Source organism: Toxorhynchites rutilus, chromosome 1, assembly GCF_029784135.1.
Source record: "Toxorhynchites rutilus septentrionalis strain SRP chromosome 1, ASM2978413v1, whole genome shotgun sequence".
NCBI classification, from domain to species: Eukaryota; Metazoa; Arthropoda; class Insecta; order Diptera; family Culicidae; genus Toxorhynchites; species Toxorhynchites rutilus.
The window spans coordinates 56,090,224-56,115,041 of NC_073744.1; the positions used below are offsets into that span (position 1 = coordinate 56,090,224).

Consider the following 24,818-nt stretch of genomic DNA (forward strand, 5'->3'; position numbering starts at 1 on the left):
CTGTGGGAAACTTATATTTCCTCCAACCCAGACGGATGACAAACTTTTGTTCGAATTAAAAAAAGTTTTTAAAATTTGCATTTTCAGTTCGATTTCATTTGGAATTGCACAACAGTATCGGTACCATAAATATCATTCACAATTTCAACCGTCTGGCTTGCATTTTCTTCATCATATGAAAACTGTAAATATATGAATGTTTTGTGCATGGTTTAGGTGGGATTCTGTGCAACCGGAAAGCTTCTACATCATTCGAAGATTACATACATGTTCTGGAATCCTCTCTTTTACCGTTTTTGCGTGGATATCGTCACAAAAAAAATACATCCCAGCTACTATTCATACCAGCAAGGGAAACTAAGCAATGGATTAAGGACCAAAAACCTAAATTTTTTGACTGGCCAGCTCGCTCTCTAGACTTGAATCCTGTTGAATATCTTAGGGGGATACTTGTACGCAGAATCTACACTGAGAGAAAACGGTACACCACGATTGAAGAGCTCAAGGTCGCAATTTCGGAAACATGGAAAAATATTGAGAAATCCGTTCAGCAGAATTTGAAAAATAGTATTCCAACACGATTTTTTCGAAATGGCAAGGTTGTCAATTATAGACATGTAAATCAGACGATCATTTTGATTTTTTCAATCATAATACTTATGAATTTTGAAATAGTCTTATAGAAACTGGACAGCTGAAATTATCATATTTAAGGATAATAAATAAACAAACAACTCCTTTGAACGAAATTGACCCTAGATACACTTTATTTCAAGCAGTCAACAATGTATGAATGTATCTTGTTGATATTCTAATTGTTTGTGTTGCAACGGAATAGAATCAGGGTGGTCTTATAGAAGCTGGACAGAGTGTAATTGGAATGAAAAGTTCCTTAAGGTTAACTTAATAACCTGGGAACTGTTGAACAAATCGTGTAGGCGGCCGTTTGAATAAAATCAGCACTGTTTACTCAACGTTTCTTTCGTAGAAAACTTTCGATTGCGTTCGGTGGAGTAAACACGAATTCGCTAAAATAAGAAATGGCCTGCCACTGAAAATAGAATCATCAAGCATTGTATCCAGACAAACAAATCGGTCTGCAGTCACATTTAGAGAATCCACGGGTCAGTAGCTGACACAGTTTGTTTTGGAAACGCATTCCGAGTATATTTGATTGCGGACCCGTTGCGATAATTTCTGATTGGATCGTTTTAACAACAGTGTAAACTGTAGCGGACGACTCCAAAATAAACATAGTAGTATACACAAGAAAACAACAAGTTTCAAAAGCACATCTCGACTGAATTTGTTTTCTTCCTTATTTGGAAAATATTGCATAAAACATCAAACTCTCCATCACTTCGATTACTGACTGGTGTTCAGCGCAATCGAAAAGGGGGCGGGGCGCTTCCCAAAACGGAAAGCGTTTTACTCTCGAGCTCGTTCGCCGCAAAATATGCGGTATCTTCATCTACTCATATTTCGGGGCAGCTCACAGCACTCTCTATCATCTGTCTGCCGCAGACAGATGATCATCTGAATGGATGATGCTTGGATGACTCTGCCGTCGAACGGTATGCGATGATGGTCGTGTTGTATTGTCCCGGCATTGTTTATGTACTCCTTTTTATTGGGGAAAGCGATTAAGTCACTCTTCGGATCGTGTCTGTGGGTGAGCTCTTGTTTGCAGGCGGTACGATAATAGCGAGGTTGGAGATAATCAACCAAAAAGGGTCAAGTGCAGTGATAAAAAATATGGTGCACAATGCAGTTCAATATTTGTCTGTCTTATTTAAAAAAATTGAAGTATCATAGATGTTATGCTCCTTAATTGTAAAACAATATTTAGGAAAGCTCAGAAAGGCATCGAACTGTAATTCAAACTGCAAAGCTCGCCTTCAAGGTTTGGACTTTTTTAAATTGTATCCAATGAACCCATCTTCCGCGCAAATAAACTTTCCAGACATTGTGCACCAGATGCAATTTCATCCTAAGATAAACCCACAGTGCTACTCGTATCCCGACCGGTCCTTGCGAAAGCATCGACTCGCGGGAGAATGGAAATACGAGCAGAGTTCGAATTCTGTTTTGTTTGATTATCTGTGTGTAATATGGGAGGCACAGACATCTTTCCATCTGTTTTTTTTCTTTTATCCCTACAGTCGCACTGGGACAGATCGTTTTAGTTGTTTATTTTCAAACATATTCCGGTCAGAAGTGAACCATCGAAGCCACAGCGAAACAATATTATGTTTTCAATAAGTTTTTTTTTGCTCGCAGCAGTTGATGTTACTTTCTGTTGTTTATCGACACACGAAGCAGCTGGTGATTCGCAATCAAAACCACATTCCGCACTATAGTACTTATAGCATGCCCAACAAACACAGCGGTTGTGGAACGTGGAATTATCTCTGCATTTCGCATTAATATTAAACGATTTCTAGACAGATCACATTGACGTCAACAGCAACAATTGTAAATTCCACACTGACTGGTATTGTTTTACAGTTTTATGAAAACTACATCGATGATCGGAATCGACTGTCGAATCGTTGTACGATTAGCACCTGGCCCCACCTCAATATTTGATTGCTATTTACCAACAGATGACATTATGCTAACGCATCCATAGTACAATTTTCTATGTCTTCCACCGAAATATAAAACGAATGTTCTTCAGTTCATACGTATAACTTATCATCATAAAAGAACGGATGATTAAATTTGTGCTGTCTTTATTTCGTTGTGCTCGTCTCCGCTCAAATTAGAATGACAAATCGAACTAGACGAGAGTGAAATTTTTAAAAAATGGGTGGGTTATATTTATGATATAATCGCAAGGTTGACGTGGGACTACCGTTGGCTTAGTAATCATTTGTTTGTACGGATTAAATTATTGACTGTGTTGGCGCGATTTTCAGGAGTTAGGGTCGATTCCAAACTACTTTTTTGCAGCTCGTATATTTTTAATTTAACGGCTCAAAACTGAAACGTTTATATTATAAATATTTTGCATAATCATTTCTTTACAAAAAAAACTTACATGAATAGTTTCTTCTTTGACTACTTCTTTCAATCTTTCCCTTTCTTTCAATCTCCTTTCAGTTTCTGAAATCTTATAATTTCTGTAATTAAAATTCAAATTCTTCGTCTGTGCTAATTTGATTGTTCTAGTTTCTCTCACCAACTCTTTAAATCTCAATATAATTTAATTTCACTCTTCAATTCTTGTAATCTTTCCAATTATAAATCCTTTCACTTTTTTCACTATCTATCACATTATTTATTCTATACATTTCACCCAACAATTGTCAACAATAACAAAACAATATGTTATTCGTCGACAGTGGCGCCCAGGGTATATCAAAACAAGGTGGCATGAATTAATGAAACTGCAGGTGCCTCAACAGACTGAATGAAACAATTTTCGAATTCAATTTAATTCAACATATTTGATGTGTAAGTAAAGAACTTGAACAAACGCCATGTAATGTAAGGCACCTTGGTTTTGATGGCTGTGTTAGGGAACATATGACGGTGAGAGCAAAAGTTTCCCAACTTGTACTATTCGCAATGCCATTTTCCCCAGGCACTTTCGTTTTGATAGCTGTGTTAGGGAACATATGACGGTGGGAACAAAAGTTCTCCCAACTTGTGTGTAAAATTTTTTTTCGAAACAACTGTTATTCCTGACGTGTCATGTAATTTTAAGACATTTGGCATCAATTTTTTTTTCTGAGACCTCAAATTCCGGCATTTTCAAAACATGCCTTTGAAGTGAAATTGATCAATATTTTTTTTTATTATTTTCTACTGTTATATACACGAAAATGTATAGAAATTCACGAATTTCTTTACCTATGGTAATATAAATGATAATTCAAGGGTTTGATAATATAAAATCTTGTTCAATCCGCCTGAAGGTGCAGTCGTGCCTTTCTCATATCTCGATCTGATGTTTGAGCTACAGCTCATCCGGAGATGGTCCGGGTCACCCTAATGTGGCAAAAAATCCTTGAAATGGTCACCAATGAGCTAGTATTGTCAAACCATGAAGCTCGATATGTCACATGATGTGGTTTGGTTCTGGTCATAGTGTGGTCATTTTCCTCGGAAACCTGATCCAGAACTTATCCGGGTTACGTCAATGAGATCATATAGGTTTCAAATCATCACAAATAAGTTGTTTTCGAGAAATCATGAAGTTCCATATGACGCGTTTTGTACTGTTTTGGATTCTGGACTGAACCTCATTTTCTCCATATCTCCGGAATCCGTGAACCGATTACGATAAAACTTTGAAAGATTCTCAAATGCAACAAAATGAGATTTCAAATGAAATTTCTCGAGTTCAATTCGGTTCGACCGATTCTGAGAAAATTGGGCCCAACATTAGTTGTCTGGTTGAGAAATACAGTTGTCTTTCATTGTGCTTTTTTGTAAAATTGATTTCAGTAATTTTAATTATCTGATTGCTGTTTCATCTCGTAAAGAACCCGCACAGTTCGAATTGATATTTTTAGCGTCTGTTAATATCGTTTTGATGTGTTTATTATCATGCTTATTCGGATCCCTTAAACTTAAGTAGCTGATAAAAATAAACGAATTAATAAAAAAAATATGCTTAAAAATGGAAACGAAAATGCGGCTCAAAAAAAGATATTTTTTCAAGCAATTTCATAAGCGATTCGATAAGAATCACTAACGAAAAGAACCTACTGATGATTATTGAACGTGTCATATAGAAAAGTTTTAAATTTGGTTGAAAAATACTTTCAAAAATTTCAGTTTGTTTTCATTAGTGCCTTTGATCAATTTCACTACGATGATCAGTTTGTCCCCGGATGACGGTAATCGGTCGGTGCTAGGTCCGCAAAATACGGCGGATGCTGAAGGACTCGAGCTATTGGAGTGCTGCTTTGATGACTTGTGCAACATGAGGCCTGGCGTTGTCGTAAAGGAATACGGTTTGACTATGTCGATCAGGTCTTTTCAGTCGAATAGTGTAATTTACGAATCCTTTTATGATTGCAGTTAATTTTCTCCTTCTCTTTCAAAAGTGATTTAAGACGTTGCGCCATACTTTTTGAATGGCCTGCGTTTACTCGAAAATTGCAAGGATGGATGTTAGCGTCCGTTACTGAAATGAAGGGCATGGTGGAATCCAGGTACATTGTCTCGGCTTTTCTGAGCACAACGCGTACACTGGCAAGTCCAATCGACAGATTGGAGGAATGTTTTGAAGCTAAACCTAGTATTTTGAAGAAGTCGGGTCAACTCATAATGGACGATCCCCATGTTAACTGAAAGTAATGAAGCAGTTGAATGAGGAAAATCGTGAAAACCGAGGCAGCCAAACTACAACCTCACGAATGTAGGTAGCTACGGTTGTGCACGGATGTGCACAATTCATTCAAAGATGGAATAAAAAAGACAGGTTGGAAAATTGATGCATTCCTCCAGTGTTTGTACAGCCTGTTTAAGAACGTCCCGTCAGGATGTGCGGAGTACTCTTCAACTACTTGATTCGCTAAGTTCCCCCTGAAGTTTTGAGGAGTAAGATGGATTGAAAACCAACCGGTGGCAGAAAGAGACCTGGACGTGCTGCCGTTTTTTTTACTGAGAAATATGTGTAATCTGCAAACATTCATATGATATCAGAAAGATTTGTATGCGTGGTTGTGATACAAAACAATTGCATTACACATTTGCTTTATTGCTTTACATATGTTGTATTTGTGAATGAATAGTAAATAATTAGAATTAATTGTATTGCTGACTATCTAAGCGAACTGATAGTAACCTTGACTATGACTAGATCATCGACAAAGCCCACGACTTCGAAACCTTTACCTCTAAGCTTCTCAGAAGGTTGTCAACTAATACACCCAAAATTGATTCTTAGCTGATGTTTTGTCATCCCGATTTATGACATTAAATGAGACATAACATAACAGAAAATGTCATGACTCACAAATACTGGAAAGCATTTGTATAATATACATAGTGCAGCAATATAAGGTTAATACGAGCGAGCGAAACAAAAGACAAGTAAGCTTTCCGCATACTTTGCAACATACACGGCCCAGACCGAGATAGATATTGTTCTCCTTCATGCGCTCCTTGTTTACTCTTGGAGAACACTTCCCTACTTCATTTTATAATCAGGTGCAATATTATCACGTATTTGCTGAACAACTGCTGAAGCATCATTAGCCATGTGGATAGCGTGGTCGTGTAAAATATCTTTGCATTCCAGCCGGCCTTGGTTCGATCCCCATTGACGTCGTATGGACTTTTTTTTGACACAATCCCAAATGAAATGAGAAAAGAAAACAGAAACAGATGTCTGCACACATACATACAAACCATTTTTATGCTTTTAAAACAGCTCATTATTTGCGCACTTGACTCTCCAGCACACTAAATGGCATCATTTCTGCCAAAGATGAAATGTTTTCTACCAACGCTAGTTTGGGTGTTGTGACCAGTGCCATGCATCCATTCGACTATGTAGTCGAAGTGTCTTCTCCTCATAGCCTGCGCCATTGATAGATAAAAAGCATTAACGATATATCTTTGATATCAAGAAACGCGCATAATTCAGTTTCTTTTGACGAAAGAGCTTTTCGACTTTTCCAGCTTTTGGAATGAATACAACTTTAACGAGTCTCCATATCGAAGATGTGCGCTCTAGTCTTGCCTTAAAAATTTCTATTAGAGGTGGAATTGGTCTTAATTTGTCATTTTGAATCAGGGCTGGAAAAATCCCATCTGCACCTGCATCTTTCACGCAGTCTTCAAATTCTATCCTCCCAGAACATGTTTGTTTTCTCACATTTTTAAGCTGTACCAAAGATTTGCAGTTTTCATAATTAGGTAATTGTGCAATGACTTTTGATCGTTTATATATTTGTTTTGCCAAAAACCTACAGAAATAATGTAGAGAAATCAGTATTCAAAAAAATAAAATGCAGTACACATTGGAATCGTTTTTTTCTTATTGAATGAGAAAGGCCTATAAGCAGAGCATGAATTGTTGATTTTTTTTTAATTTGATGTTATTTGATTTGATTACAGATATATTTACTGTAGTTTCATCATTAAAGTTGATTCTACTTTGAGTCTGACGAACAAATGTTAAAGAAAATCTTATTGTATTGATTTTGAATTCAAAAAAAATTCTTTTGAGTCATATTACACTCTAGAACGTATTCCTTTATGAATAACTTTATGGCTACTCATACATCCGTACCATACAAAGTAATGTTGTTTCTTCAACTTATTCTCGTTATTATTTCGTAAATTCGTCAAATATTCTGATTTCATGAAATTATCCAACACTGTTTTGAAAAGTCGAAATATTTCTGCGTAGTGAAAATAATTCTGGATTTTCACTCTGTAAAAGTTTATTCAGTCGATTGACAGAGGTCATAAACATTGATAAAAAAAATCGACGGTTTGGTATCAGGAGAATTTCATCTAATATAAGCATTATACATGTGCCGACTGGAGAGCTATGTTGATAGTTCTCATTTCCAACCAGTAAAACATTGACAGTGATCCCAGTATATTTTTTACTAATAATTTCCATTCCGATAAAAGAAAATCAGGAGAAATCAGGATCATTTCTAAAATATCAGGCAATATTGAGTGTCTGTCCAGGATATCAGGGAACGTGCAAAAAAGTCTGGGATCTTCTGAGTAATCAGGAAGGTTGGTATCTCTGGTTGTGAGTGAACATTAATTTAATTTTGATATAAATTGGCATTTCAGAAATTAAAACTTATTTTTAGTTATGTATGAATGATGATGAGTTATTTTGTTGTGATTTATCTTGTGCTGATGTGAAATTATTTTTATTTTTTAACCCGGAATCCAACTGAATGGTAGGTCACTATCCGATATTTGGCCAGATACCAAATATTGCCCGGATAGGCCGAATACCGGATTGTCGCCGGATATCGATTTCATCTCTTATAAAAATATAAAGCATTTGAGATATAAAAGTTATCAATAATCAATTCATTTTTGAGTAAGATTTTTTAATAATGTATTTGAAATTTTATTTTAAACAGTTCATTGATTTTCCAAGAACTTTGTCAAACACCATATTTCAACCAGATGTATTCATTTCGAGTTAGGGGCTGTCTACATACCACGTGGACAGAAAAAGCACGATTTTAGACTCCCCCTTTCCCCTCCGTGGACATTTGCATACCCCGCCCCCTGTTGTCCACGTGGACATTTTTGTTAATTTTATTAGAATAATTGAGAAAATAACTGAATTGCGCATAATGAAATTGAATTTCCATTTAAGTTTATTTTGTTTCAAACTTTACTGCCTGCTGCGCTTTGCTGTGCACATTGCGGTTTTATGGCAGAGCAATGAGTAGCAAAACAAAGCATATGTTTCATATGAGTTCAATTGTGAAATACTTTTAATACGAAGATATTAAGGCTATCTGGCTTGCCAACACGGGAACGCGAAATATACAGTTGAACAATCTGCATCCGAATATAAACCACACAATTCCAAAAATTTATCTTGAGCAACACCAATCGAATGAAAATAGATTGATTTGAAATCATAATCAGATACAATTTTAGTACACGATTTTTTCAACACTTGTAAAGAAATGTCACATAGAATACAAATTAAATACTTAAAAGATAATTTACGTACACAGCTTTATTTCAGAAGATTGTTTATTCCATTAGGAAATCTTAAAGCTTCCTGAGGTGTTAGCAGTAGCAACATCTATCCTTGAAGTGGAGTGTATATTGTGTCATAATATGAGTACCATCAGTGCCGAACTTTTCGAGTTTTTGAAGCGCACAAAAACGAACAGAACAATGCTATATGTATAGATTTTTTTTAATCAAGAATAATTTCAAGAAAATAAAAGATGAAGTAGGAAGCATGCATTGATAGCTGTAGATCTCAACTTGACAAAGGATTGAGGAGTAAAGGATCAAAATTTTTAAGCGATTTCGAAACGCCTGTAGCTTCGATTTGAATGATGATATGAAGATAAAAATACAGTATTTTCAAGCTACAAATTTTTAGCTGGGATATCGAACGTACATATTTTTAGTTTATACGCATATATAAGCGTTGTAGACAAAGGACATTGCTAGAAAAGGTAAAGCGTTTTTGGTTTGCTTTCAAAGTTTCTATAGATTTAAAAAATACATTCCCAATAAGAATCCAATCAATTTGATTATTTCGCTTTCATTTGATCCATAGAAAGTTTCAACAGAACTATTTAATACAGAGGTATTGGGCCTGATTCTCGAATACACTTCACGGTGGAAACGAAATAAACGGTACGCCGTTGTTCTTCGTATCAAACTGGTATTCAATGTGAGTGGAAAACTTTGTTTTCTTCATGTGATATAATAATCTCATACCAAAATTTCATCTGAAGATAATTCGATATTATAATGATAAATTTAGTGGGAAACTAATCTCGCATCCAGATGTCGACACCGTACCGTTGTCATCGCGAATACGTTTCATTCCGTTTCCACCGTGAAGTGTATTCGTAGTGTATTCGAGAATCAGGCCCATTCTCTACCAAATGAAAAATAATCCTTTAATTTTGAATTAAGAATATTTTATGAAATAATAAACGCCCAGCAAATCGATGGTCAAAATTTGAGAATATTTTATACAAGGCCCAGTTGTTGCTTTGACGAATGCAATATTTTTTAACAGAGTTAAAGTGTTTCAATATTCACTCAAAATTTTCGATATCGCATTTTACTCTTCTATTTTTTTAGTCGAGTGTTGTTCTTTGCCCACTCCAGAATACGACCGGTTACAGAAAATGTCGGTTAATTTGCACACTCTTTTTATTTTTAGTCGTCAGCGTAATTCGAAACCTATTCCGCAGTTCGGGAATTTTTCAGAGGGTACTAATAGTGTATTAAAAAAAATTTTTTTTTATTTTTCAACTGCTTTTTGACCATTATGTATTGAGATGACTAGATGGCTTTCAAAATGCTCGCGGGGAAAAATTACTTCAGAAAACTAACGACTCATTAATTTTTTACTTACCTTGCTCGAAATGATGATGATGATGTTGGATTAAAGAGGCTTTAAACTTTTCAGTTCATTCGCCTCTAACATGCTCGAAAAGTTACTTGTATTGCTTTTTACACCACTTTTCTGCATTCCGCGGATTTGCATTTCGCTTGAAACCCTAATTTCGTACGAGTTATAATTTCGTATTCCCTATTTCGAACGTTTTGCCCATTTGATGTTCGAAGAAAAACAAATCGAACGAAATGCAAACACAACTCAAACGGAATACAGAGTGGAATTTCATCAAGTCGTTCGAAATAGTTTTATATAGCTAGTTTTCCTCCGCTTAAATACTTATCAAAACATCACTTATAAAATTCGAACAGTTTACTATTTTAGCAATTCAACACCGAATTAATCAGCCGCAGACCACCCTCCCCATTTTTTGAGAAAAATGTTCATTTTTTCCATAAAATCATAGCTTTGAAACCTGCTGCCCGCCTTTTTGCCTTAAACTGACTTAAACCTTTCGCGGTCGTTTGTTTGTCTTTTTGAGTTTCTTCTTTACCTCTAAAAGTTACTTGGTTCCATTAATTTCAATGTTTTTCAACTGCATTCTACGCAAAAAAAATATCTTTCGAATGAGCAGCATAATCATTCAAAGTAACGTACTTTCTAATTTAGAGTCAGTTTAAGACATACGTAGCTGAGAATCAACCATATGCGTAGAAGGTTTTTTATTCAATTATGATCCTCTATCACCTCCTGAAATATTCCGAATCAGCTACCTAAATCCACATATATTTTTATCAGAATACTGGTTCAATTGTGGTATTGTAAAAATTATATCTGTATTAAAAATTGTACTTTACTGCTTCTTTAGTTGCGGAATTAAAAGCGTTTAGATAATTGACATTTTACAACTATTCGAGAGCTCGTTTCAAGAATCCAATTGAGGGCATGTTGCTATAAGTTTTTATGTCAATATGTACCTAATATCTCGAACACTTTTTATCTTTCGAATGGAATGATTCTCATACCGCTTTGTACAGGCGACAAAATTTTACACCCCAAACGTTACGCTCTCGTTTTCGAAATTTGAACTTACACCACAGTACGAATATGAAAGAAATTGTCCGACGTCAAAAAATACACGCATTGGAAAGTGCCTCATTTCTAAATGATCTAAGCTTTATATTACCATCGAAGTTATGCGCACGAATGGCGTCCCTCACTCACGATGTGTGTAATCACGTTTGCCAGTTTGACATTACGTTGGACCATTGGTTGCGGAATTGAATTTTAATTCAAAATAAAATCCACATATCCATCATTTGTGCTAAACAGCAATTTAGCATACGATTGCTATTCCTTTTCATGGAATGTCATCATTACAAATTGAACCTTGTTTTGCATTTTGAGCAATTGCGATGATGTGCGACGAGGAAAGGGCACCCTCGTAGGACAAACAATGCAACATTAGAAATAGAATAAATTGAGCATAACCAATTGCATCGGTCTGTCTGGCTGGTAAAGGTGAGCCAAAGAGACGGATCGTAAGTTGCTTGAACCTACACACAATCATAAGCTACAGATATAACTTAATGTAGCGTAAAATGAAGATGCATGACAGTGGCAAGATTGTGTCCTATCGTAAGGAAGTAATTCATTCAGTGTCACGTCGTTCAAACAATAGCACAGATCGGCTTCGGGATGATTTGTGCGAATCTTCGTGCTGTCGCGTAGCGCATAAAACAGTGACAGCAATGAAAGTAGTAACATTTTAGGTTGGGGAAAAACAAAGCCATTATTTTTCCGGCAGATGGTTGTAGCGGATCGATTTCTTGTAAAGAATTTCCGATCTTTTGAAACCATCCGAATAAGACTGGATTCTGAAGTCTTGAAGTTTTCGTAAAAAAATTGATTTCATTCTACCCAACCTAATATTTTATCACTTCCCGTTGGAGAATTAAGATTCCGTGCGGCACCGCACACGAGATAAATAAAACAAATAATTCCCATACTTGTCTGTCAGCGTGACGTGCCGCAAGGTTGTTTACCTCCCCCAAATCTGGGCACTATTTATCCACAATGCATGATGTGTTTACTGGATTGCCGAAAACAACGCATCCCATAAGCCGGTCCAACTTCCACCCATAAATCTTCGTCCCGCTTCCGCAAGGCAGAAGAAGCATTAATGGTGCGGACCCGTGCGGGTCTATTATAGTTCTGGGGGGAAAATAAACAAAATCGTAACGATCATATCTGATTTTATTGATATACAATATTTATGAATTGATTGCGTAAATATTTGATCGCCTGGAAACGCAATCGGCCTAAAATTCACCACAAACAGAGTACGAATGTTCGCGGATATTCTTGGAAGAAGTTCTTTCTTCCCCCTCTCGCATTACCTTAACGATCGTTGTCGGAAATAATGAATGGAACCGTTTATATGTTCCCACGGCGTGGAACCCTAACATCGTCATATATTTTCACCGTTGTTTTCGTTCCTTCATATTCATAACTCAGCAGCGAAATTGAATTAACACACCCATTGGGTTAATTGCAGCGGTTGTGGATGTGTTTCTCAAAGGCTCACTTCCGAAAGGCGGCGAGACAGAAACATACGTTTCTGATGTTGGTTTTGTTTATATTATCAGTTTTTCCCTTTGCATTTTGTTCTAGCACTGGCGATGGTTTGTTTTTATCAAATGTTTTCTAGGGAAATATTCTTCTACTTAAACTCAGCACTTTTAATTGCCCGGAAAAAGATCTTGGCGGAGAAACGCAGCAGCTGAATCCGATGAATTCGTCGCAGCACCCATGAATCTCAGCTCAGAGCTTACGGCTAATTGATCTTAATAAACGCAATTATCATCCACTCGGCGTTCGTAATTCCGCTAATCTCCTCATGTTTCGCTCTCTTTTTTCAGTTCCAGACGAATTCTTCCTCGTCAGTGGAGGACTACTAAAGGTATAAATTAGAGGGGAAAAAAAACGTCGCCGCCCGTGAGCCAACCCGCAACTGGTGCGCACTAATTAGTTCGGCTCAGCAGCGGCTCCGACCGCCCCCAGTTGCCGCGAGTCCAAATGCCCCACGCCATCACGCGTTCCGGGCCCAGGTCTCGCCGCACAGATTGCCGCCACGCCTAAGCAGCCACCTGCCCGCTGCCTTTCGGGTTGGCAATGTCAGTAGTGAACGAGAAACGAATGCTAGACCGTGAAACGCTTCGTTCCGTTATCCAGCAATGGAACACGGTTCGGTTGGATATTTTTGCCCTCTCGGAACCAAACGAGGTAAGTGTGACGACTCGTTGAAGCAATCGCCGAGTTGTGTGTGATTGAATTTTCTCTCCTATTATTTGCAGAACTTGGAATTCCATGGGGTTATGCGATTCTACTTCCAAGATGAAGGTCAGAAGGTGGCGACCAAATGCATCCGGGTTGCGTCCGATGCGACGGTATCCGATGTTATCGGTGAGTTGGTATCGAATTTACGAAATTTTCATTTAGAAAAATCATTAGAATAACGATGAAGACTGGGGCTCACAATTTTGAAATAGGACAGAAGAGGTTCATTTCAACCATACGGACATGGACCGACTATAAATTGAACTGGAGCGAGGATTTGAATTTGCTCAAATTCCCTGTTTGTTACGATTGAGACTTGCAAATAGTCGTTCAAAGCGGGCTACCCTAGTAAACCAGTTTACAGGTGTAAATATCACAATTTACAATCGTGTTATACATTCCCTTGTATTTAAATCGTATATGAATCGAATGCATAAAAACCTTATACGTATTAATGTAGAGGCGATACACTTGTATATAATTTTAGTACTACGATTTAAATCGATATACTGTACTATCTGACCCGGCAAACTTCGTCCCGCACGAAATTATTTTTTCGTTATCACATCCACGTTTCCTTACTAAGCGCACGTTCATGGGTCCAATCGCAGAACTGTTCATTGATTGATTTTCTAATCCATCCTTTAAAATTATTTTTACTATAAAATTTCAGTACTTGTACCAAAACTCGACATTATTATATCAGACTATTTTCAGACACAACTCTCGTGCAAGATTTTTCATTCACTTGCAAATAACATGTTTCTCCGTTACATTGAATAAATGTTTGATACTCCATTTTCTTGATTAATTTTCGAGTAATGCAGAAATTTGCCTTTCATTTGTATGGCAGCTCCCCCTTAGAGAGGGGGTGGAGTGTCTAACCACCGTAAAACATCTGTTGTACCCTAAAACCTCCACATGCTAAATTTGGTTTCATTTGTTTGTCAGTCATTTGTATATCAGTCACCCCTCACAAATGGGGGAGGAGTGTTCAACCACCATAGAAACATTTATTGCATCCTCCCCCTCACAGAGGGGGGTGTAGTGTCTAACTACCATATAATCAATTTTAACTACCATAATATAATTTGTGTTTCATTCATATAGCAGTCCCCCTAAGAGATGGGGGAGTAGTGTTCAACCACCATAGAGACATTTATAGTACCCTAAAACCTCCATATGCCTAGTTTGGTTTCATTTGCTTGATTAACTCTCGAGTAATGCAGAAATTTGTGTTTCATTTGCATGGCAGCCCCGCTAAGAGAGGGGGAGGAGTATCTAACTACCATAGAATCATTTATTGCACTCTAAAACCTCCACGTGCCAAATTTGGTTTCATTTGCTTGATTAATTCTCGAGTAATACAGAAATGTATGTTTCATTTGTATGGCAACCCTCGAACGAATTTCTATGATTGTTTAAAGCAAGGGAACGAATTACCCGCAAAGGAATGAAAGGAGGGTATAATGATACACGTAATGCAGGTTATGGACAACACGACCCAATCAGATTTATGGCGGCAAGATTTAACGAAGTTTATGAGCATTTTGACTTCAATACTTCAGCGGCAATATTTCAGCGCAGACTGTTGAGCAGAATATATTAACTCTACCGGTAACATATTTTGTGAGTAACGTTTCAAGTCGACATTGATATAGTTCTAAGAATTTTTATTTTGTTTATATTTTTATTTTATTTTTTGATCACTTGATGTGCAATATGTTTTCATGTATCTTCTAATTCAACTTAACCGTTTATTGTAAATTTATTGAAACAAACACGAAAAGATATGAGGTTTTTATGCCCTCAAGAGTACGTTAACTCGAAAGGGTTTTTCCTCATCATGAAACAAGGCGTCAAGCTAGATGGAAATAAATAAATAAATAAATGAATAAGGGTATAGGGACAATCACACACGAAGATCGATAGCTTTGAAGAAAACATATATATGTGGGACATGTAATCAAGGTCTAACCGAGCCAACACATCTCTCGGCGGCACAATGGGCTGTCTTTCTCGGGCCCGAAGGGATTCGACCAGATAGCCCTAAAACCTTCACATGCCAAATTTGGTTTCATTTGCTTGATTAATTCTCGAGCAATGCAGAAAATTGTGTTTCATTTGTATGGCAGCCACACCCCCCCCCCCTAGAGAGGGGTTTGGATAGTCTAACCACCATAGAAACATTTACTGCATCCTAAAACCTTCACATGCCAAATTTGGTTTCATTTGCTTGAATCATTCTCGAGTAATGCAGAAATTTGTGTTTCATTTGTATGGCAGCGCCCTCTTAGAGAGGGGGGTGGACAGTCTAACCACCATAGAAACATTGATTGCACCCTAAAACATCAATGTCCTTAATTTGGTTTCATTTGCCTGATTGATTCTCGAGTAATGCAGAAATTTGTGTTTCCTTTGTATGAAAGCCCCCCTCAGAGAGGGGGAGGAGTATCCAACCCCTCTTTAGAGAAAGGGGTGGAGAATCTAACCACCATAGAAACATTTATTGCACGATAAAACCTCCAAATGCCTAATTTGGTTGCATTTGTTGGATTAATTCTTGAGTAACGTAGAAATTTGTGTTTCATTTGTATGGCAGCCCCTCTTAGAGAGGGGGGAGGGGTCTCAAACTATCACGAAAACCTTCCCCGGCCCTAGAAACCCCTACATATCAATTTTCATGGCGATCGGTTCAGTAGTTTCCGAGTCTATAAGAATCAGACAGACAGACAGACAGAAATTCATTTTTATATATAGATGAATGACTTCCCAGCAAACATTCAATCGTACAATTTGCATATTCTTAGTAGTTTATAATATGGAATCGAATCACAATCGTGTCGATCAAAGTATATCTAAAATCGTATAAAATGCGAAAAACCCGATTTTATTTCTAACGAGGGATACTTTATCTACTGAATAATCTGCATTTATACAGATTTTTCGGACTTTTTAGTACCAAGAGCCTGTAGATACGGATTACAGATATGTTGTGTTTCATGCAGAATATACAGATTTTTTGGAATAATGTTTCACAATTATCTATGGCTTGATGTAAATAATGTTTTCCCATCTCACCAAATCTATTCAAGCTTGTTTTGAATGGATCTAAATGATGGTAATCTATTTTTGACATTCATATGAAGCATGATATCCTGTATTCTCATATTCGATCTAAGGCGACAAGCAAGAGTTTGCATCATCGGTTCACATTAACATTAACAATAGGCTAACAACACTGTTTATATTCTTCATGCTCATTCACAGTGAAAGTGAATTTCAAAAGGGCGTTCATACCGTCGTGAGAATCCATGCTTTGAAACTTCTTGTTTTAATCATTGCAAATATCTTAAAGACCCAGCAACAAGTTTTGACGTTGGACTACGTTTTCGAGAACATATAGAGAATACAATTGAAAAAAAACTAGATATCAGTCGCGTCATGAAAAATGTTGAATTTTGAACACTTTTTGACTTGATATTTCATTTTGGATTCATCATATTTTTGTTCCAATCGATTTAGACATTACCTAACAAGAGATTGTAATATAATGGAGCAATTCCACCCCAAATCAGCCTGCTGCTGACCCGAATCTCTTCGAATTTCTTTAAAATTGATACCTATGATGGAAACTACCTAAAATCACAATTTTCATTCCTGAGACGAACCAGCCCAGGAGGCTGAAAGTCTCAAAAATAAAGAATAAAAAAAAACAATTTTCATTGTCATATGACCTGTTCTAATTAAGACTGATTTTCAAAAGGGCGTAATCAAAAACATTGATCTTTCTTTCAAAAAATCGTAAAGAAAACCTAGATGTCTGATTAAAATATGACGAATGACAAAGTTGTTGGAAATAAATGAACCATTTAGGAAAAATAACATTTAAAATATTACTCAAAAAAAATTTTTTATATCTTAAAACATTCCCCTTTCGATATTTCTGAAATAAAAATCAATGATTTTGATTACGACATATTAAAAAATCCGTCTTCTATTTATTAAAACTGGTCACATGGTAATGGAAATTGTGATTTTAGGTAGTTTCCATCATTTGTACCAAGTTTCAATAAAATCGAAATCGTTTTCCGGCTGATTTGAGGTGGAATTGCTCAATGATGAAAAACCAATAGTATAAATAGTGTTGAAAATTGGGCTTCCAATTTACCATATATTTATATTTATTTTTCGTACATCTCAAAGCGAAGATTTAGATTTACTCAATTCAGAAAATATAGAAACTCTCAATCCTTTGAGTATACTGAATTAGTTCGCAACTAGATGGCTCTTACTGAAATGCACCTTCAAATGTTATCAAGAGTGGTGTTCAACAACGTCCAAAACCAAACAGTGAAACGAACTTTTCAATTTGGGTTGAACCAATAAAACTGAAACACCCGAATTCACTCAGTTATATTCAGAAATCAGAACTTTTTTTTTTACTTTTTATCTTATTTTTTTGGAGGTTTTGAGTAGCATCTAAAGAAGCCTCATAGCAACTTTATGTTCCTTTTTTAAATTGTTGACCCTCCTCAAGTTTTTCAGGAGGGTAACACCAAGTTTGACAGCAGAAGTGAACAGTTATAGTTTCTAAAAAAGATCCGCTGGAGTCTGCGAAGAAAATCAGAGACGAGCTGAACATGTTTGTGAGTTCCCAAACAATCCAAAGACCGCTTGTGGAACATAGTGGTGGTAAAATCTCCAGGAGGTTAGTAGGCTTATACAGATGCATCTTCTTGCTAGGTTGAAGTTTGCCAAGGACTATTTCGATTAGATAGGCAAAGAAAACAGCAAGAGACGAAATGTGCTGAGGTCTGACGAAACAAAGGTCATTTTGAGCGGTTCTGATGGAAAAAGCCGGGTACATCGTCCGTCTGGCTGCGCCAACGATCCACAGTACAAGATAAAAAAAAAGTTCGAACCCGTAGGAGGCAACATCATGATCTGAGGGTGCCTCCCCCGGTACGGAGCTGGTCTCCTGTACTGGATCGGCAAGACAATGTACCAGTACCTTTATGCTCAGATATTGGAAGGCGTTATGTACCGCACGCGCAGCGGGATTTTCCGTTAAAACGGCAATCCATACAAGACACACCGCCCGAACTGTGAAGAAATGGTTTGCTGATAACAAGGTCGAGTGGCCAGCCCACTCACCGGAATTAAGTCCCATCGGGAATCTGTGGCAGTTCGTAAAGAAGTCGGTTTCTACGAAAAACTCCAAAAACAAGCAGGAACTATGAAGAATCCAAGCAGTCTGATATGTGATTCCTGACGCTCGAAACAAAGGTTATACGACGGAATATTAGCACGGAATAGTAAAGGGAGCTATTCCGGCCACGAATTAATTTTTTAGAATCTTTTCCATATTAATTTGGAATTGGATTTATTTATTGACGCGTAATTTTGGTGCTTATGGTGCTTTGGTTCACTATCTCAAACTGCAGTGAAACGTTGTGAGTGTAAGACATTGGTCATTTAAACAACTTTGCATATTTGAAATAAAAAAAAATTGAAAAGGGCCAAAGTTTTTCTTTTCTTAAAGTTTTACAAAAGATTCTAAAAAAATCCACAAAACTTTGCACAAAGAAGGAAATGTAAGAAATTGATTGAATTTCCATTAAAAAATATTTATAAAAAACCACTATATACATTTTTTTTTAATTCAAATTTATTTTTTCTCAATAATCTTTTTTTTAAATTCTCAAAAAAATGTATATACACTGAAGTCGCTTTTTACGCGGTTTTATTTTACGCGGTTTTTGGTATTTACGCGGTTTATTTCTACGCGGATTTCGGAATTTATGCGGTTTTTTTACGCAGCACGTATCAACCGCGTACAAATTCAATGTGCTAATTGATGTGACTTTTCACGAAATAAGTTTGTGTTGTATCACTGATTAGTAGCTGAGAAATAAAAGGAAATACAGATATCATGATTGCAGCATACATAAAAAATCAGTTATTCAATTGTTAAAATATGAGTTGCATTTTTAATTAATGATTCACTGTTTGTTAGATTTTTATACGCATTTTAAAATTCACCTGGTTTATTTTTACGCGGATTTTGGATTTTTTAGTTAAAAATGTTTTGTATTTTTGACCTTTTTTTCTAACTCAGTTTGAACATTTTTATACTCTTCCCACTAAAAGTCAACTAAATAGTTTCTGTTTCTACAAACATAAAAGTGTTAGTTATGCGCATCATATACCACCCAAGGTACGGGGTATATGATGCTGCATATAAGATATTTGCGAGGGTAGTCCGATAAGTACTGAGCCTACAAAAAAAAACAAAAAATTTGGAAAAGTGGCGATTTATTTCTCAACATAGTCTCCTTTTAGCTCGAAGCACTTGACCCAGCAATGCTTCCTACTTCTTCAATCCATCTGAAAAATACGTTTTCTCGAGGTCTGCAAAATAGGCCATTAAAAGAGATAAAATAAAAAATTGTTATTTGCCTTACAAAATTCGTCAAGGAATTTTGTAAGGTTTACGGAATGCGTCAAAATGACGCGTTCCGTAAACCTAGTGTTTAAAAGTGATGGAGGTGATTAAGAAAGTTGCTTCGATGGGATTCGAACCCGGTTGCTAGAATTATCAAGCAGCAGCTGTCTCGCACGGCCATCTGAAATGTAATTCCAGAGCAGTTACAGCTCGTACATATGGTACAAAAGAGATGCATTCGGAAACATCATTTCTGGTTTCCGATTGTTTTTCAATGAAATTAATATAGCAATAGTTAAGCAAGATTCAGTACTATGTATTTTAAGTAATCAAATAACATGGAGCAAACATTTTCATTCAAATTTTAACAATTTGAAACTGCTTTCGAGATTTGTGATTTAGTAGAGATTACACTAGATATCTTCATCAGACGTCGATATAGGTAATCGTAGATCTTGATGTGTAAATCCATAATATGATAAAATATATCCTCACATAAGATCTAATATGATTTACTGTTGAACGGCTTTTCACAGCATATGAAGCAATTGTGTGACTCAAGACCTGCATTTGCCTGATATACGTATATGACGTCCAGAAGTTCGATTTAACGAGAGTGTATGTCATAAAACCGATACTTGTTATACCGAAATACAACTTAATCTGACGTGATAAACAAAATCGAGGTTTTCGCAATTTAAATCGATTTTGGATTTACGCTAGCTATACTTTGATCGACTTTGTATACGATTGTAATTCGATCCCACTTTATGTACGACTTAGAGTATGCAAAGCTATGTGATTTAATGTTTACTGGGTTCCCACTAAGCATTTTTTTTGTATGAAATGATTCAGGCAACCATGATTCTCTACCAAACTTATGCAAAGAGTGGTCCTATGTTCGTATGATGAAAAAAAATTCGAACTGTACTCCACAGCAGGTAGGGTACATATGGTCGGCGGAAGTATATCGAAATGGGATACCAGCGGAAGAAAGCCTGTTGGCCCAGCCGAATTTGTCCGAATTTAACTTTCGGATAGATTACTAAATGAAGGACGCACTTTGTAGACAACTTTTACGCGAGCTATGAGGGGGCAATATATAATTTCAATGTAGACACACTTCGTTGAAAATGATACATAGTATCGTATTTTTTCATTTCATGCGATTCTAGGCATACACGATGCATATATTTAACGACATCATATACGGTTTTATTTGCGACTTGACATGAGTTATTACGTTATACGAGTTAATTTATACGATTTGATGTATGCTGGATTCTCCCTAAAAATTTCAAAGATATGGTGATATGATGTATTTTTATAAAGGTAACAAACTTCAAGTTAGCAACACTTTTTTATATTTGCGACTTTCTGACAGGAGTAACTTTTTTGGTTTTGTTAGATTTGCCGTTTCATCTTTGACAGACTGACATCTGAACAATTGCAATTGTGACAATTGCGCGATTTTTTTTACGAAAACTAGAACTTGTCTCTCATGGCTCTCGTATCCGATTGGTTAGCGTCACCTACATAATTAATGGACGGAAGATATTTCGATAAATTTCAATCGTCGATATTTACAGCTATCTCGAATTTCTTTTTTGCAAAAAAAAAAGTTTTTTTAGCACTTGGTCGTTTTTCTGCCTGAAAAATTGATTTTCGACAAAAAAATTTTTTTTAGATAACTGTAAATCTCGAAGTTTCATGCAATTTTAAGACATTTGGCATCATTTTTTTAAATACCCCGATTTCCGGTGATTTTTCGGTTTTCAAAAAACTCAAATTTTAACGTCTGCGACACCAGTGAATAGAGTCCGAATGAGCTAATATTAGGCTGTCAAAAAAGTCCTGTGGTATTTCCGCGAGGTGTCGTTGTAAGCGCGTATTTCTAGTTGTATTCATTGTATCGAGTCATACTATAGCTTGTTGGAAAGGTATTTTTGCGTGCTATAATATAGTCCTTAACAGTGTTTTGTTTGGTTAAGTCGTTCGTGAGTTATAGTGTCGCAAATATGGAGCAAAATAAATAGAAAATCCGACATATTTTACAGTATTACTATGACAAAGGCAAAAATGCAACTCAAGCTGCCAATAAAATTTGTGCAGTTTATGGACCCGAAACAGTTTCCATTTCCACCGCACAACGATGGTTTCAACGTTTTCGTTCTGGTGTAGAGGTCGTCGAAGATGCACCACGCTCCGGAAGGCCTGTCGTCGAAAATTGCGACAAAATCGCTGAATTAGCCGAGAAAGACCGGCATAGTAGTAGCCGTAGCATCGACCAAGAGCTGGGGATAAGTCATCAAACCGTTATTAACCATTTAAAGAAGCTTGGATTCACAAAGAAGCTCGATGTATGGGTGCTACACACGTTGACGCAATAAAACATCTTTAACCGTATCGACGCATGTGAATCGCTGCTGAATCGCAACAAAATCGACCCGTTTCTGAAGCGGATGGTGACTGGCGATGAAAAGTGGGTCACTTACGACAACGTGAAGCGCAAACGGTCGTGGTCGAAGCCCGCTGAAGCGGCTCAGACGGTGGCCAAGCCCTCATTAACGGCCAGAAAGGTTCTGCTGTGTGTTTGGTGGGATTGTCAAGGAATAATCTCTTATGAGCTGCTTCCCTATGGCCAAACGCTCAATTCGGACCTGTACTGCCAACAACTGGACCGCTTGAAGGTAGCACTCATGAAGAAGAGGCCATCTTTGATAAACAGAGGCCGCATTGTCTTCCATCAGGATAACGGCAGGCCACACACTTCTTTGATGACGCGCCAGAAGCTCCGGGAGCTCGGATGGGAGGTTCTTTTGCATCCGCCGTATAGTCCGGACCTTGCACCAAGTGACTACCACCTGTTTTTGTCCATGGCGAACGAGCTAGGTAGTCAGAAGTTAGCCACAAAAGAGGCCTGTGAAAATTGGCTATCCGAGTTTTTTGCCAATAAGGAAGCGAGCTTCTATAACAGGGGTATTATGAATTTGGCATCTCGTTGGGAACAAGTCATCGAACAAAACGGCGCATATTTGCCTTAAAACAGATGATTGTAACTAATTTTATGAACAAATGAAAATTCAAAAAAAATACCGCAGGACTTTTTTGACAGCCTAATATTTTGCATAGGGCATATTATCGTGCAAATCAACATTTCGTAGCAAGTTCCGAATGAAAAATCGAGATAACTCTTTTTATTGGCACCCACAACCATACTTTTCGTTTCGTATTCCGTAAAAAGTCCCAGAATGCCGACAGATTTATCTGGAAAAGTACAGATTTTTTTTGGAACAAATTCTGTACGGTACAGAATACAGATTTTCGTCAAAAGGTAAAGATTGGTACAGATTTTTCCGCGTGTGAAATTTCTTACATTTGAACAAAGCAACATTAAAGTACATGACGACTTTTACGCCGCAGTATCGCTTGGTGCGGCTGATCATAAAAGCATTTACAATCTTTATATATAAATGAGAGTTTTTCCCACGTACGTATAACTTATCATCACGGGAGAACGGCTGATCAGATCCACGTCGTCCATATATTTTGTGAGTTTGTCTTCACCCAAATTAGAATGATAGAGTACTTTGGAAAATATTTGAGATGATTAGAAAAATTCGAAAAAATTGACTATGCACATCTTTATATATAAAAGAGGTTCTACGATGGGAATATACGAAATTTGGAGAATTAATTCCATACCCTAAAGGTAAAATTACTCCGTAAGGAAATTACAGTTTCAGAAAACGAGCATGTGCAGAATAGGTGGACAAAATTTGATGTCTAAAAAGAATTGACGGTTCGATCGCATTTTCATTTTCAGATGGGAAAGATGGTTAACCCTTCTGGTACAGATTAAAATGTGGCAACACTGGCCATATCCAAAGGTGCAAAATTTATGATTCGGATTGGTGTTTCGCGAGTTTTGGAGTAGAATATTTGATGTGAATCGGTGGGATATCATGGCAACCGAATGCGCCTTTGATGTTATCAAAGTTATATAGTTTTCGTGGAAATCGATCACAATCGCACGCGACTTCGAATCCTATCAATTCATATTCTTGGGATCGCCACGGGATGGTTTCCCTAGTATCATAAAAAAGCTGACAGCTGTGACTGAGATGTTCGTGTTGCCAACTAATGATTGAAAAGAGCGATTCCAATATCAATCGTTCGTTAGATTTATTTCTGACTTAATCGAAGAATATTTCCCAAAATGTTAGCATAGTGAACTTTTATTAAAATGGAATTTTTGGTTTGCAAATTTTGGTCACATCTCACCGCTTATATACAGAGTTCGATAAAAATTGCTTACAAAAATTCGATTGTATCTTTTCAAACCTCTGAGTAAAACAATCAGAAATTGTGTGCAAGACTATTTGACAGTGTATTGTTTTCATCTGTCAAGTTCCATAGCAGCTCGAATTTCATGCCAATTTGATAGCACCATATCAGATTGCAATTATGAATATACAGTTTAAGCAAAATTTAGACGACTTTTTGAAATAGCAAAATTTTTGCAAAAAATTCTAACATAGAAACTGTAACCTACAAAATGTTGATTAAAGAATGAAATTTTAGTAAATTTACATTTAAAAGTTTGAAATAAAATTAGATTTTTTATCAAAGTCAACTTTCTATCTCGTATAGCATTTGAAATAAATGGTATTTTTGCATGCTTCTGAAAAACCTATGTTTTACTCGTATCATTTTTGTGTGTTAATTCTCGCAATTGATATGCTCAGAAAGTTTTTTTAAACGGTTTTATTCAGCTTGCCCTGTTTGTATGTTTGTATGTTTGTATGTTTGTATGTTTGTATGTTTGTAACATGTCTGTCCTTTCCTGTTGACTGATTGATCTGATATTTGGAACAGACCTTTATTGCAGTCACTATAAAACTGCTTATTTCATTATTTTGAAAATCCAAGATGGCGGCCGCTACAAAATGGCGGATCACATATTTTCTCAGAACTGTATCAATA

At 36.6% G+C, this 24,818-nt stretch overlaps 1 protein-coding gene and 1 long non-coding RNA gene across 14 annotated transcripts in view; one reads left to right on the forward strand and one right to left on the reverse strand.

The window, feature by feature from the left end:
- Positions 1–24,818, forward strand: part of LOC129762197 (afadin) — a 294,629-nt gene that overhangs the window by 86,896 nt on the left and 182,915 nt on the right. For all 13 annotated transcript variants that reach the window (XM_055760237.1, XM_055760245.1, XM_055760239.1 and 10 more), the window contains 2 exons: positions 12,967–13,330; positions 13,402–13,510. In XM_055760237.1, the coding sequence (XP_055616212.1) occupies positions 13,220–13,330; positions 13,402–13,510 (220 nt within the window). In that variant the 5' untranslated portion in view covers positions 12,967–13,219. The remainder of the gene's footprint in view (positions 1–12,966; positions 13,331–13,401; positions 13,511–24,818) is intronic.
- On the reverse strand, positions 2,904–3,316 carry LOC129762198 (uncharacterized). Its single transcript, XR_008740574.1, has 3 exons — positions 3,185–3,316; positions 3,044–3,115; positions 2,904–2,985 (listed from the first exon to the last, which is right to left on the reverse strand). It is a non-coding gene; the product is annotated as an uncharacterized LOC129762198 (long non-coding RNA).